Source organism: Enhydra lutris, unplaced genomic scaffold (genome assembly GCF_002288905.1).
Source record: "Enhydra lutris kenyoni isolate GAN:26980312 unplaced genomic scaffold, ASM228890v2 scaffoldscaffold40, whole genome shotgun sequence".
Lineage (NCBI taxonomy): Eukaryota > Metazoa > Chordata > Mammalia > Carnivora > Mustelidae > Enhydra > Enhydra lutris.
Window position 1 is genome coordinate 18,958,686 of NW_019154124.1, and position 14,051 is coordinate 18,972,736.

A 14,051-nucleotide genomic window follows, 5' to 3' on the forward strand; every position below is an offset into this window, starting at 1 on the left:
ACCCTGGGATCATGACCTGAGCTGAAGGCAGAGGCTTAATCCACTGAGCCACCTAGGTGCCCCCAATTTTTGTAATTTTTAACAAGTTTCTGAAGTAAGAGGGAAGGAGAGATCTATAATGATAGAAATTAATAATAGGGATTACTTTGGATGACTGAGAAATGGATACAGTGGAAACCTTGGTACTGGTAATGATCTATATTTTGATGTGGGCTTTGGTTACACAGGCATCTTCAGTTTGTAATAATCCATATAGTTGTATGCCTATGATTTGTATAGATTGTATATATATCAAAGTGTATTAAAATTATGTCACAGCAATACAAGGGAATATGATCATGTTTTTAAAAAGCACTTTGAGTAACTATAATGATATATGAAGGTGTGCAAAAAAACAGGACAACCCCATTATTATGAAATATAAGGTACATATAAGTACACAGAACGAAGACTGGAATAAACTACGATATTAACAGATATCATGTCTAGATTATTTTTGGTTTTGGGTTTTTGGGTAGTTGAAGGAGTCTGTAGGAGGTGGTGAGCAAAGCTGCACTACAGGATATTAACCAGAAAATAAGGGTGAAGGAGAGAGGAAAGGTTTAAAAAAAAAAAAAAAGAAAGAGAAAAAAGGAAAGAAAGAAAGAAAATGCTAACTAGAGACATGAGCTAAAGTCAGGTAACTTTAACCCCTGCTAGGAAGGGACTCCTACTAGGAAGGGACTAATTTCATCTGTCAAACCATCATGTGGTAATAAAGCCATATGAAATATTCTTTCATCATACTGTTTGATTTTTACAAATAATTCATACTTGATTCTCAAGTTCTGTTTTTGATTAAGCATGTTTTAATGAAACTGTCATTAATATAGTTTCAACTGATTGTAGCAAATGCAACTCTTAGTAGCTTAAGAAACCTATACTTCGCCCAGTCTTCACTAATAAACTATGGTAATTTGCTCAGATATTTTTGAGCCATAGGTTGATATCGGGGCTAATACCTCCCCAGGTTGGCTTGAGAATGAAATGAGAAAATGTATGTGAGAACACTTCAATGGAATTAAACACGATCCACTTATAAGATTACATTATTTTTGTTTTTCCTTCGCCCCAAAGTCCTTAGTTGTGAAATGTGGTTATTTCAGATGGAATTTATTTCACTTGAGATCAGAAGTTTATGAAGAATGCAGTTTTTTTCAGTCACGTTCTGCAAATGTCAATGCAACATTTAGTGTATATCGAAGTGTGGATTGTGGTTACATTCTTAACTTTTTAGACCAAATATTAGTGCTATGTATGTCAAATTGAAATGTAAACTTTTTTTTCTAAGTATTGTTGAGTTGTCGGGAATTATCAGGCTCTTTTCCCTATTCTTCATTTTTCAGCATGTTAACTTAAAATGACTAATACCCAAAATCAGATCTCTTCAGGTGTTTTGCAGGGGTTTGGATAAGAACTCAACTTCTGATGAGTCGTTAAATCAGTAATAATCTGGACAGAACTCCATTTGGGTTGGGTTGGAGAAAACTGCGTGGCACTAGGACCCAGGGGGCTCCCGTGAGCGGATCTAGGGGCCAGATTGCAAATTCGCGGTGACTCAGTCTGGTCGGCTCCTTGCGCTCGGCGGCCGCGGCGGCAGCAGCAGCAGACGTTGGCGGCCGAGCTGCTAGGATCAGTTCCCCCCGGGTTTCTCCGTCCGAGACTTCTTTCGGGGCACCCCAAGCAGGTCCGAGGCGTCTGGGGAGCAAAGGGGTCGTTCTGGAGGGGAAAGGGGGGTTGCTCGGCGCGGGAAGCCCTCGGGCCTGTGCACGGGGAGTAACATTTGCTCCGTCTCTTCCTGTGTCTGGCTTTATTTGCAGCAAACCAAGATGGAGTATGAGTGGAAACCTGACGAGCAAGGGCTTCAGCAAATCCTGCAGCTACTGAAGGAGTCCCAGTCCCCAGACACCACCATCCAGAGAACCGTGCAACAAGTATCCTTTCCGAGGCCTTGCCGCCGCCCGCGCAGGTCGCCCCGCGCGGGGCCCGCTCCCGGCGGCCGGGTGGCTCCCGCCGCCCCTCCCCCTCCTCCCGCTCCCCGGATCCCTCCGCCCTCCGCCCGCCGGCGGGGAGAGGCCCGCCCGCCGCTGCAGCTCCTTCCCGGCGCCTCGCGCACGCGGCCCTCGAGCCCGGGTCCGGGGTACCGCCGCTCCCGCCGGCTTCCGGCCCGCGGGAGGCGGGGGCTCTCGGCCGCCGCCCGCGATCGCGACATGTGCGCCCGCCGGCCCGCCACGTCCCCGCCCGCCCACCGCTGACCTGCCCAAGGGGTGGAGAGAGGCGCGGGCGGGCGGGCGCCCCGGGTGCGGCGCGGACCCCCGGCCCCACACAATGCGCCCTGCGCCGAGGGGCGGCGGTCCGAGCGGGAGTCTGGGTGGAGGGCTCTGTGTGCGAGACGGGACTCGCCGGCCGAGCGTCGAGCCAGAAATGGGGTGGAGCTGGCGCGGGGTTTAAACTGCCGCCGCATTGGTTTGGGGTTTCTTCGAGGCCCCTGCTCTCAAAGTGTTGGAGGACCTACAAGTGGCGGGGGGGGGGGGGGGGGGGCGGGGGCTCAGGTCTTACCCCGGGACTGCTCTTGCTCACACCTGTTGCAAGTTTCCTGGCTCCTGAGGGAAATAGTCTTTTTGGCTCAAAGGCTGACTGCTCGGTTACTCCGTGTTTACCGAGTTTGCTGGGGTTGCAGTCATAATTGCTACGGTTTTAGAGCCCAGAAAGGTTAAAAGAAGCAGCAAAACCTGTGCCGTGTGTGCTGTCTGTGGTGCCCTGAACGGTGGACAAATAAAAGCTCTTTTTGGATACGATAAAGGAGACAGATTGACTCAGTCACAAATAGGCTTTTTATCCCTGTTACTTTGAGGCTAAAGAATTCTTTAAAAAAAAAAACTTAAAAGTCTGCTGTTGTTGCAGAAACAATTTGATTTTTATTGGTAGTGAACAGAACTATAAAATTTGGTAAGTAAGCTCTTTAGTGCAGTTCGGGCTTATTTGAATATAATACGCTGTTATGGTGAAATTATGTACAGTTCCGACAGAAACTCTGGTAAGTAGAAGTCGAAGTACTGCATTGCTACTCTAAGTTAAAACTTTAAATAGGTGAGGAAGTACATAACTTCTTATTTAATAATACACTGCTCATTTAAAACCAGAGAGGATAATGTGCTAGTACTGAGGTTAAGAGTAGTAGCTTTGGAGTGTGTTGGACCTTGTATCTGAAACCTTGCTGTAGCCCAGTCTTAATTTCTGTTGTCATGGCTGTAGGAATGACAAGATATTTAATGAATTACAGGTAATTGTATGACACAGTTATTTCTTAAGTTAGCCAAGCCCGTAACCACCTTGTAATTTCTTCTATAGCACTGTATATCATTATTTTCTATTTTGGTACATATTTATTAAATACCTTTTATATGCCCGGTACTGTGGTTGGGCTGACAATTTTACAGTTTATTCTGTGCCTGGAGCATGATATGCCTGCTGCATAAAGAACAAATTAAATTTCAGTACGTGAACCGTATTTAAAAGTACACATTGCTTTGTATTTTCAGAGTGCGTAATGATGAATGACTTTGTTCTTTTGTGTGTCCTTAGGAAAGCATTTATTTTATTGTTGTTTCTGTATAGGCTTGAGCACGTTTTGCAAGACTATAGATGGCCCAAGTTGTAAGAAAGTAAATCTTACCAGGAAGTATTTTTGAAAAGTTAGCACATCAGCTTGTTAATATTGACCATTCACTAAAGAAAGAAACCACTGGGTTTTTCTTTGTCAAGGAAAGTAGACTTTGGAAATTTTCTAGAGAACGTCTTTTGCTAGTTAATTCTGACCACTAACTATTGAGGGTATTTTAGTATGAAATAAATAGCTAATACAGTGTACCTAGAGTTTGTACCATAGGATTAATTTAAAAAAATTTAGATCTCAGTGAAAACATTTGAATATTTGTCTAATAAAACACAATTAGGAGTGTTATTAAGAAGGGTATTAGAGGTTAAAGGGGCGTGAAGAAAGATACAATAAAACATTACGTTACTGTTGTCTGCCAACAGAATGAAATACCTGCAAACTTAAGTCACCAGAAATGGTAAGTCTTGGGGAGGGGGAACAATTTTAGAACTGTTGCAGTTCAGTAATTTTATACTGACTTTATGTAATAAGACTTGATATGTAGACTTGTGTATGAGTGGCATTTTATAGTCAGTTTTTTAACTCTGGAAAAATGAGTCTAGTAAAAGCACTTTTTATAAAGTTAACTTCTCTCAATGATTTTATTTCTTTGAAATGCTTTTCATTTTTGTCAGTATTTTTGTATCTAAATACCCTTCTAATTAAGGTATTTAAAGTTCAAATAAATCCAGAATTCTGTTTTGAAAGTTTTTTTGCTATGTTGAACATTCTGAAGGTGGAAGTTGGCTTCTGTTGTAATGAATATAATTGATATAAAATAGTAAGTTTAATATTTCAGTCATAAAGCACCTAAGAAATCTCATGGTGAGGTTGATGCTTTTAATAAGATAACTTTATTCTTACTGAGAAAAAAATGCTGGATTGAAAATACCATGAAAGGGATTCTTGATTTTAGATTGAAAATGCTTAGTTTTTTCCTTAGATTACATTGAGAAGTTTCCTTAACTACTGTTTGTTCTAGAAACTGGAACAACTCAATCAGTATCCAGATTTTAACAACTACCTGATTTTTGTTCTTACAAAATTAAAATCTGAAGGTAAGTAAGGATTGTATTGATAAAACTACTTGGAAAGGTCTTCAAGACCTATTAAAATAGGCTGAGGGTTATTTAGTTTAAAGGTTTTGCATTTTGTAGTAACCACTACTTTACATATGTGGAATGAGCCGAGACTTGAGTCTAAGTATTTAGATGCTAATAAGCATTAGGTTGTTAATTGGGTGTTTTATAATAAATTCCCTCATATTTTGTGACTGAAAAGAGTGTTTCAAAGTCTGCTTTGGTGTTTTGCTTGAATTCTTATTCATGGATGTCTTAAAGGTTGATTTAATACACAGATTGAATGTAGGATTTACTAATTAAGTTTATGTGGGTACAGAACAAAAAAAAATTGAAAGTTCATATAACCAAAATTTAAATTAACTTAGTCGTGTCACCCAGAGAGAATTACTATTACTCTTGATTAATGAATTCTACAGTCTTCTATGGCTATATACATTTTAAAATTTAACTATAATAGGGATCATTCTCTTCATAAACTTTTGTGTTGTTTTTTTTTAACTTCTAAGTACACTGAACAGTGTAATGAAATTTTTTCGTTAACTGTTCTTCTGCAATAGTCTTAAATTATTTTTATGCCACTTCAAAGCCTGAAAATTAGTTTTATTTATTTATTTTTAAACTAGTTTTATTTTTGATTTTTTTATTTTTGATTTTTTTTAAGATTTTTTTTTATTTATTTGACAGAGAGAGATCACAAGTAGACAGAGAAGCAGGCAGAGAGAGAGGGAAGCAGGCTCCCCGCTGAGCAGAGTCCGATGCGGTACTCGATCCCAGGACCGTGAGATCATGACCCGAGCCGAAGGCAGCGGCTTAACCCACTGAGCCACCCAGGCGCCTCTAGTTTTATTTTTTAAATGGTGTGGTCATTTGATTGTTTCTAATACAGGTCATGTGTCCCAGTAGATTTTATTCATTTCACAAATATTGTTGAGCACCACTTCATTTCCAGGCTCAGGGGCAATAAAAGTAAGCGAAATAAGAATCTCTGCCCTCATGGAACTTACACTGTAGTGAGAGGTGTTCTTCATAGAGTTATTTGATTATTGAAGATTCCCTTCCTGAAACATTGTCATATGCACAAAAGGCACTCAAATACTATGGAGTAATTGGCCTCTAAATGTAAACATCATACGCTGTTCAGTGATTAGTGTTTCAGAAGCCACAGAGCAGTTAGTTAAAAAGAAAAAAAAACCAAGGGCACTTGGGAGTTGGGAAGCAAGTCTTAGTGACACTGCTTCACCTGTCTTGCTTTTCTCAGCTACATAATGCCTGTGTTAGACTACCAAACCGTTTGTAAGGGTTCATCTCCAAAGCTCTAGGGGGTTAACGGCCTTAATGTGTAGTAAACTCTCACTAATTTTTTTTTTTTTTTAAGATTTATTCGTTTATTTTATAGAGAGCCACTGGCATGAGTGGGAGGAGGGGCAAAGGGAGAGGGCTGGGGAGGACCCTTAGGCATACTTCCTTCCTGCTGACCACCCAGGCTTAATTCCAGGACCTGGAGATGATGACCTGAGCCTAAATCAAGGGTTGGCCACTCGACTGAGTGAGCCACCGAGACACCCCTCATTGATCTTAACTTTTATTAAGATTTTGATAATTTATAGAGTACAGTGATTTGTTTTTAATTAATTTTAAATATTCTGGTTAACTTGAGCGATTTTAATTTGTGATTGAGGGATGTAGTGGAAACTAAAACTTTTCCTAAATCTAGGTTTTTTTTTTTTAAAGATTTTATTTATTTATTTGACAGACAGAAATCACAAGTGGACAGAGAGGCAGAGAGGAGGACGCAGGCTTCCTGCTGAGCAGAGAGCCCGATGCGGGGCTCGATCCCAGGACCCTGAGATCATGACCTGAGCTGAAGGCAGAGGATTTAACCCACTGAGCCACCCAGGCGCCCCCTAAATCTAGGTTTTAAGAAACTAGAAATTCCTTCAGCATATATTTAAATTCAGCAATTAATACTCTGTTTTTTTAAATATACTTAATACTTTTTTCTTAATATAGAAATTTTATTTTTCCTACATAATAATTAATAATCAAATTAGTGTTACTCTTTTTTTGTGTTACTCTTTTTTTTTAAGAACTTTAGTATTTAGTAAATGAATTTTTCTAAAACTGTTCTACTTGAAAATTTTTAAACTTATTTTCACCAAGCCATCTACTCTGTCATGTTGTGTGCGCACCATAAATTCCAAATATTAGAGATTGTTAGAATATTATACTCTTTCTTGAAGTTTTGGGGATATAAGAGTAAGTATTTTTAAAAGGAACCACAGAATTCAAAAAGCAAGAGAGGATGGGTGACTACCTTCATTTCATTAGTCACCATTTCTCAAAGGACATAGGAGCTTAACATCTGTGTAACATAATATTCTTGGGTCTTGTTTGGAACACAGGTTTACTATGTCTGGTTTTTTATTTTAAACAAAACTGGCATTGGGGTCATCATATTATTGAAGGAACATAAATAACATCTTTAAATGGAAATGCTTACTTAGTAATCTGTCCACCATCCTCTTGTGAATTTGTTTACACTGAAGTATGGAGTAAAATTTTAGGTCTGGAAGAGACTTCAGAGATAAGCTTATCTAATAGCAAATTGAGGTCCAACAAAGTAAAGCCTTAACTTTTTTTTTTTTTTTTTTTTTTTTAGTAAATGGTTGATTTGTGGCTCTTTGGATTTAGGACAGGACATGTTTTAGCTTAAGTAAATATTTTAATGTAAAAATACTTTTTAATTTTAAACCATTTCTGCTTTGTATTGTTACTTACTAAAACTCTTCATCTTACAGCATTTATTGTAAAAAGCAGTAATGATTTCTTATAAACAAATACATGCCATTTAAGATAAAATTATATGACTAAATTACTAAGGGCTAATTTAGACAAAAGGATTATTGCTTGAAGAAGTTAAAAATCTGGCTGTTCGTTTATTTTATGGCAGTTTTAAACTTGCAAGAGAATTTAGAACTGTTTCTGTTTTGTTTTTATGTTATTCATTGGAATGGGTTGTAATTGAAACCAGAAAGAAGTTTCTAAATGGTGACATAAAAGGTTTCAGAGTATATTGCTGTGATGACCTGAATGGGGTTTATGTGCAGAGAAACTTTGCTATTCTTTTTGCCCGTCGGTATACATCACCCTGGAATATTTCAGTGCCAGTCAGACTATGGGAGCATACTGCAAACTAGAACAAACTCAGAGTATTCAGTTTTTTAAATAGCGTTTGTAAAACAGTAGTGCTGTAATAGCATATTCTGTTCCCCACACCAGCTCTTCATGTCTTCCAGTCTTTTAAGGAGGGTGATATTGCAGCATGCATTGAAGTCTAGGCTTGAGCCAGGCTCCTGAGATTCATATTTTGGCTTCCCCACTTAATAGCCTTGTGTGACTTTGGCAAAGCCCTCAGTTTCTTCATTTATGCAGTGGGGATAACTCCTGTCTCATGAGGTTGTGAGGATTAAAAGCACACTATTTGAAATGCACTTAGCAGTGTTAGTGCCTAATAAGCTTCAAAAGATATTAACTATTACTAATACTGGTGGTGATGCCAATTGGTAAAGCATCAGTTACATTCTACTGGTATTAAATTTCTTCTTAAAAATTTGTTGACACCCATCTATGGACTAAACTTTCTTATGTAAATTCTATTTTTAACTTCTGAAAATTTTAAAACTGTTTTACCCTTTTTTCTTTTTAGCTCAGAGTCAAGTGAAAAACAATATAAATGAACATCATTTATTTGTATGTGAAGGTGATCCCATGTATTCTTTGTCCACTTAATTTTTTAATAGGATATTTGTAGTCACTAATACTTGCAGATCTGTAATTTGATGTTTGTATCAGGTCCAATAAAGCTTGAGTACAGTGGCCATATATAAACTAAATTAACTCAAACTGAGTCAGTGGTTCTCAACCAGATGCAGATTGCCCTCCTCCCCACCCCCCATTGCAATCCATTCAACTTCTCCAACAATCCAGACATTATCTGGAAACATTTTTTTTTGTTAGTACCTTGGGAAGGTGATACTGGCATCTCTGGCCAGTAATACTGCTAAATATCATAGGAGGCACAGGACAACACCCAGCAAAGAATTATCTGACCCAAGATGTCAATAATGCCAAGGTTGAGAAACTCTGAACTACAAATCATGGAGCTAATCTTCCGATAATCATTTATGATACTTTTTTTTCCTTTTTCCTGGTTATAGCAAAATTACTGGAATGTTGCAATCAATTTTTGAATATAAGTATTTTAAAAGTTACTGTTCTTCCATATTTTGAAATGAAAACTACTTTAAAAGTCAATAATGCTGTTTTATTACAGATGAACCCACAAGATCATTGAGTGGTCTCATTTTAAAGAATAACGTGAAAGCGCATTTTCAGAACTTCCCAAATGGTGTGACAGACTTTATTAAGAGTGAATGTTTAAACAATATTGGTGACTCCTCTCCTTTGATTAGAGCCACTGTAGGTAAGTTACATTGTTACATAGTTTTGCTTATCTGGTTTGTAACTGGATTGTTTTTTGAGATGGTAGACTATTCTCATAGGAACTTTTGTCATCCGTTTCATGTTGAATTTGAGGAGAGGGGGGTTTTTCATTGCCACTTTCAAATGCTTTGGAAATAATGGTCATTATTATAGTAAAAGCCCTTAATTAGTGAGACCAGAGTCACTGGTAGTTGCTTATTCAAAGTTCATCAAGTGGGACATAAACAAATGATACTAATTTAGGACTATGGCCTTTTTTTTGAGTTCCTTACTATCTGACTTCCGTGTATAATAAACATGGGATATAATTTCGTTGCACTTTCTTTACATGGAAAGAAAATTTCGTAAAACAACTTAAGAATAGGACATTAGGGGGCGCCTGGGTGGCTCAGTGGGTTAAAGCCTCTGCCTTCAGCTCAGGTCATGATTCCAGGGTCCTGGGATTGAGCCCCACATCGGGCTCTTTGCTCAGTGGGGAGCCTGCTTCCTCCTCTCTCTCTGCCTGCCTCTCTGCCTACTTGTAATCTCTGTCAAATAAATAAATAAAATCTTTAAAAAAAAAAAAGAAAAGAAAGAATAGGACATTAGGTTTTGCTATTTTCTATCCTTGTTTTTAATAATTGCCTTGTCTTTGGGGCGCCTGGGTGGCTCAGTGGGTTAAAGCCTCTGCCTTCAGCTTAGGTCATGATCCCAGGGTCCTGGGATCGAGCCCCACATCCGGCTCTCTGCTCAGCAGAAAGCCTGCTTCCCCCTCTCTCTCTGCCTGCTTCTCTGCCTACTTGTGATCCCTCTTTCTGTCAAATAAATAAAAATCTTTAAAAAAAAATAATAATAATTGCCTTGTCTGTATCTAATTACAGCAATTTTTGAGTCTTCAGAGTTCTTCAACTTAAAGAACTATCAGTTTATGTAATACTGAATTAAAATGTTTATAGCTGGTATAAATAGGTTTGGGAGTAAACACAATTGACTGTTGGGTGATAGTTGGTGATAGCATTCATGGATGCAGAAATAGGCAGGAGGACTTAAAAAGTGGCCTACTAAAGGGCAGCATTCAGTATGCCATGGGACTTAAAGCAACTACATTTCACAAAGATCTGAAAAGCTTCCGTTAATCTGGCAGGTTGGTTCAATGGAAGTCAGTTAAGAACCTCCATAATGATTAAATCATTTTCATTGAATGTTCTTTTACTTTTGTATTTTTTGTCTCGTGGTGGGTTTCGGAAAAGTACCCAATACATCTTTTACTTAAAAAACAAAGGCTCTGTGACTTCTCCCAAAATAATACTGCCATTATTAACACTGATTTTAAATGGGATGGATGGAGGGCATTTGTGATTTGAGAAAAGGGAATTCCTGGTTTTTCTGATGGACTCTCTTATACCTTCCTAATGTTCTGCCCTCCTCTTGACAGTGGTAAAAAAGAATGGTGAGTATATGCCAAACTTCTCAAATCTTTTTAATCTTAACTACATATTAGGAATCTTGCCGAGGAAGTTTATTTGAGAAGACTACATTTTGTTGACTGTGTGGTAATCCATTAGACAAATGTAAAATTGTTTCTCCTGTTAAAGAGTATGTGGTTGGTTTGTAATTTTATTATTTTAGTGACTATCCTTTATGTGTGTTTACATAATATGGGAAAAAGATTTTTCGGGGAGTAGATGAAACTATATGGGCCATTTAAATTTGAATTTGTTGGTCTATCAACATTCTCTAATGTTCTTCTATCAGAAGTAATGCATGTCAGCAGTCTGTTAGTGCCAAGTTGTAGCTTGGCATTTAATTTTTGTTACTGCTTTTTTTTTTTTATTTAAGACATATTTAGTTTTCTTTAGGCAGATCCAGAGCTTGCTTTTACCCTTAATTCTTAAAAATTTTAACTTTAGGAAAGAAAAATTGGGAAGAAGGAGCAGCTCTGCCCTTGGCCTTGATGCTTTTTGCTCTTACTAGAAGACTGTTTTAAGGGTTATGTCTTAAAAATGCTACCAGTCGGGGCGCCTGGGTGGCTCAGTGGGTTAAGCCTCTGCCTTCAGCTCAGGTCATGATCTCAGGGTCCTGGGATCGAGCCCCGCATCAGGCTCTCTGCTCAGAAAGGGAGCCTGCTTCCCCCTCCCCCTCTGCCTGCCTCTCTGCCTACTTGTGATCTCTCTCTCTCTTTCTAATAAATAAATATTTTTAAAAAAATGCTACCAATCCATTGACTCTTACCATATAATTGATGGGGGGTTTTGGAGGGGGTTTGTTTGTTTTTAGTGCAGAGAACATATTGGCTAACAACGTTAGGCTTTTAAGTGCTTTGCCACTGGGAGCAATCTTCTCAAAACTAACTGGAAAATTCAAAGACCATTTATACACAGAATCAAGAAGAATTCACTGTTTAGTAATTGATTATTTACTGTATGCCAGGCAGGCATTTTGTTTGCGTGTCTCACTGTGAGTTCTCAAAATAGCAAGAGAACACTTTTTCTTTTTTTCTCACTTTTACAAATTAGTATTTTGAAGTTTAGAGTGCATATAATTTGCCTGCTGTCAGAGTTTATACAAATCTTAATTATGGTACTAAAAGGTCTATAATCATCAAATGAAGTATATTATCTTACTCATGTTAAATTTGCTAAGGCAGAGAAAAACAAGGATGATGCCAGTGATTCATCCTTGATCCTATAAGTGGGAACTGATGGAGGACTGTGTGGGTCTTTCCACACTAGAAGGGTTGTTGCACACAGGATTGTTAGCCATTGATGGTTCATCTACTTTAATTTTCCCTACCTTGGTCCTTGGCTGTGATCCGTCCTAGCTTAGTCAGAGAGCTGATTTTCGCTTTATGCATTTTTGTTAAAAACTACTAGATTCAGGTACTCATCACCCAGTGATAAGCTCTGCTAATGTTTTGGTATATTTTCTTTCTACTATTTTGTGTACAATTTCTATAAAAGGAGGAACACGTTTGACCCTTGAACAGTACAGGTTTGAACTGCATGGGTCCACTTACATGTGGAATTGGTTTTTCTGTAGATAAAATAAATGTATTTGTATTGTGATTTTTAATAACATTTTCTCTAGCTTACTTTATTGTAAAAACCATATAAAATACATGTATACAAAATTTGTTAACCAGCTATGTTATCATTGAGTCTTTCAGTTAGCGGTAGGCTGTTAAGTTTTGAGGAGTCCGCAGTTCCGTGTTGATTTTCGACTGGGGGGTAGCATCCCTAACCCGGCCACATTGTTCAGGGATCACCTATAATGAGTGGAACTGTTCTTGTTATTGTTGGAAAAGAGCGAGGCGTGTAGTTTTTTGTACATATAATTGTTAAAAGTACAAAAGAAGGTAAACGAAGTGTTGGAAAACAAGATAGAAACCTCTGATTTATGCTGTGGTTTTTCTACAGATGTGTTGGGGTGAAAAGAGGTCCTGGGCTGATGTGGGCCATTTAAATGAGCGTGTGTGCATGCGTGCATTCGTGTGGCAGTATCTGACATAATGCAGTCAGATTCCCTGATGGTATGTGTTTCCTTTCAAGGTATTTTGATTACAACCATAGCCTCCAAGGGAGAATTGCAGAATTGGCCTGACCTCCTACCGAAACTCTGTAGCCTATTGGATTCTGAAGATTACAACACTTGTGAGGTAAAGAAATATGCTTTTCACATTTTCTTCTCTATTTTTCTTGTCATGTTGTGTATTTTCAACCTTTGGAAAAAATACTTGCTCTGAAACATACAACTTCAAAAACTTGAAAGCTTCAAGTTACCCTCTTATTTTACATTAGTGACCATTTATCTTACTGTTTTCTATAATGACTGTTAAGTTATGAAGCCTCTTTACTGTAATTGCTACAAGGACGTATAATCAGTCAATCCATTAATGTGCTATTTTTCAAAGATAGGCTTAAATTTACCAACCTTGAGCACTTTCAGCCTTCTCTAAATTGTTTCTGTGCCTCTTATTTTATGACATGGCTAAAGTATATGTAATCTAGCTTTAATCATGTAATGATTATAATCTCCTATTTGCCACTGATAAATAGCAACCTTTCCATATGGGAAAGGAAGTCCATGGATTTCTCACTATTTATTAGTACTTTTAAATATCTCTTTCATTACCAGGCCTCTAGTTTGTGTAGAAATCTGTTTTGAATGGAAACCATTTTAGGTATTTTGCTTTTTCTAAATAAATAACCTAACAAAAAATTTTAAGTGGTCTTTTGATTTGGCAGTTTGTTGCCAGATCTGAAAGAAGGAAAGGAGGGACTGGAAAGAGAGGGAGTAAGCAAAGGGGTCTCTAAAGTTCCACTTCTCCCCGCCCTCCCCCTAGAAAAAAAAATTACTTTCTCATATATACATTTTCCATTAACACCTAAGAAATACACTAAGATTACAGAGAAACTAAAATAATAATAGTGTTCAACCATCGAGTAAGAGTTGATTAAATTTAAATTGTGCTTTGGTATATGAAAGGATATGAGAATTTTTAAAAACAGTCACTAACCAAGAATAAAAACTTAAAACTGCAGTAATCATGAAATTATGGAGCTTCTACATAAGTCACATTTTGAAAAAGAAAGTATTCTTCAGTTAACTGTACCATGAAAATAAGCACCAGGTTTCTCCTCCTGGTGGAATTATAAGCAGTAAATTAGATGTTTGAGGTAATTAGTAGGTTGCATATTGTGTATAGGAGCTCTAGGTTGGCCCCTTTAGTGTAAAAATGGTTATAGGGAAATAGTTGCTAATTCAAATTTTCTGCCCTTTTAACTGATTTT

General features: G+C 37.9%; 1 protein-coding gene across 3 annotated transcripts in view; it reads left to right on the forward strand.

Moving 5' to 3' along the window:
- Positions 1 to 14,051, forward strand: part of LOC111155214 (transportin 1) — a 92,336-nt gene that overhangs the window by 36,561 nt on the left and 41,724 nt on the right. Inside the window, exons 1-5 of one of the 3 annotated variants that reach the window (XM_022515322.1) lie at positions 1,653 to 1,726; positions 1,860 to 1,973; positions 4,680 to 4,755; positions 9,113 to 9,262; positions 12,810 to 12,916. In XM_022515322.1, the coding sequence (XP_022371030.1) occupies positions 1,869 to 1,973; positions 4,680 to 4,755; positions 9,113 to 9,262; positions 12,810 to 12,916 (438 nt within the window). In that variant the 5' untranslated portion in view covers positions 1,653 to 1,726; positions 1,860 to 1,868. Of the gene's footprint in view, positions 1 to 1,652; positions 1,727 to 1,859; positions 1,974 to 2,949; positions 4,116 to 4,679; positions 4,756 to 9,112; positions 9,263 to 12,809; positions 12,917 to 14,051 lie in introns of those variants that run through there. The other 2 variants (XM_022515321.1, XM_022515324.1) reach the window with 2 other exon arrangements.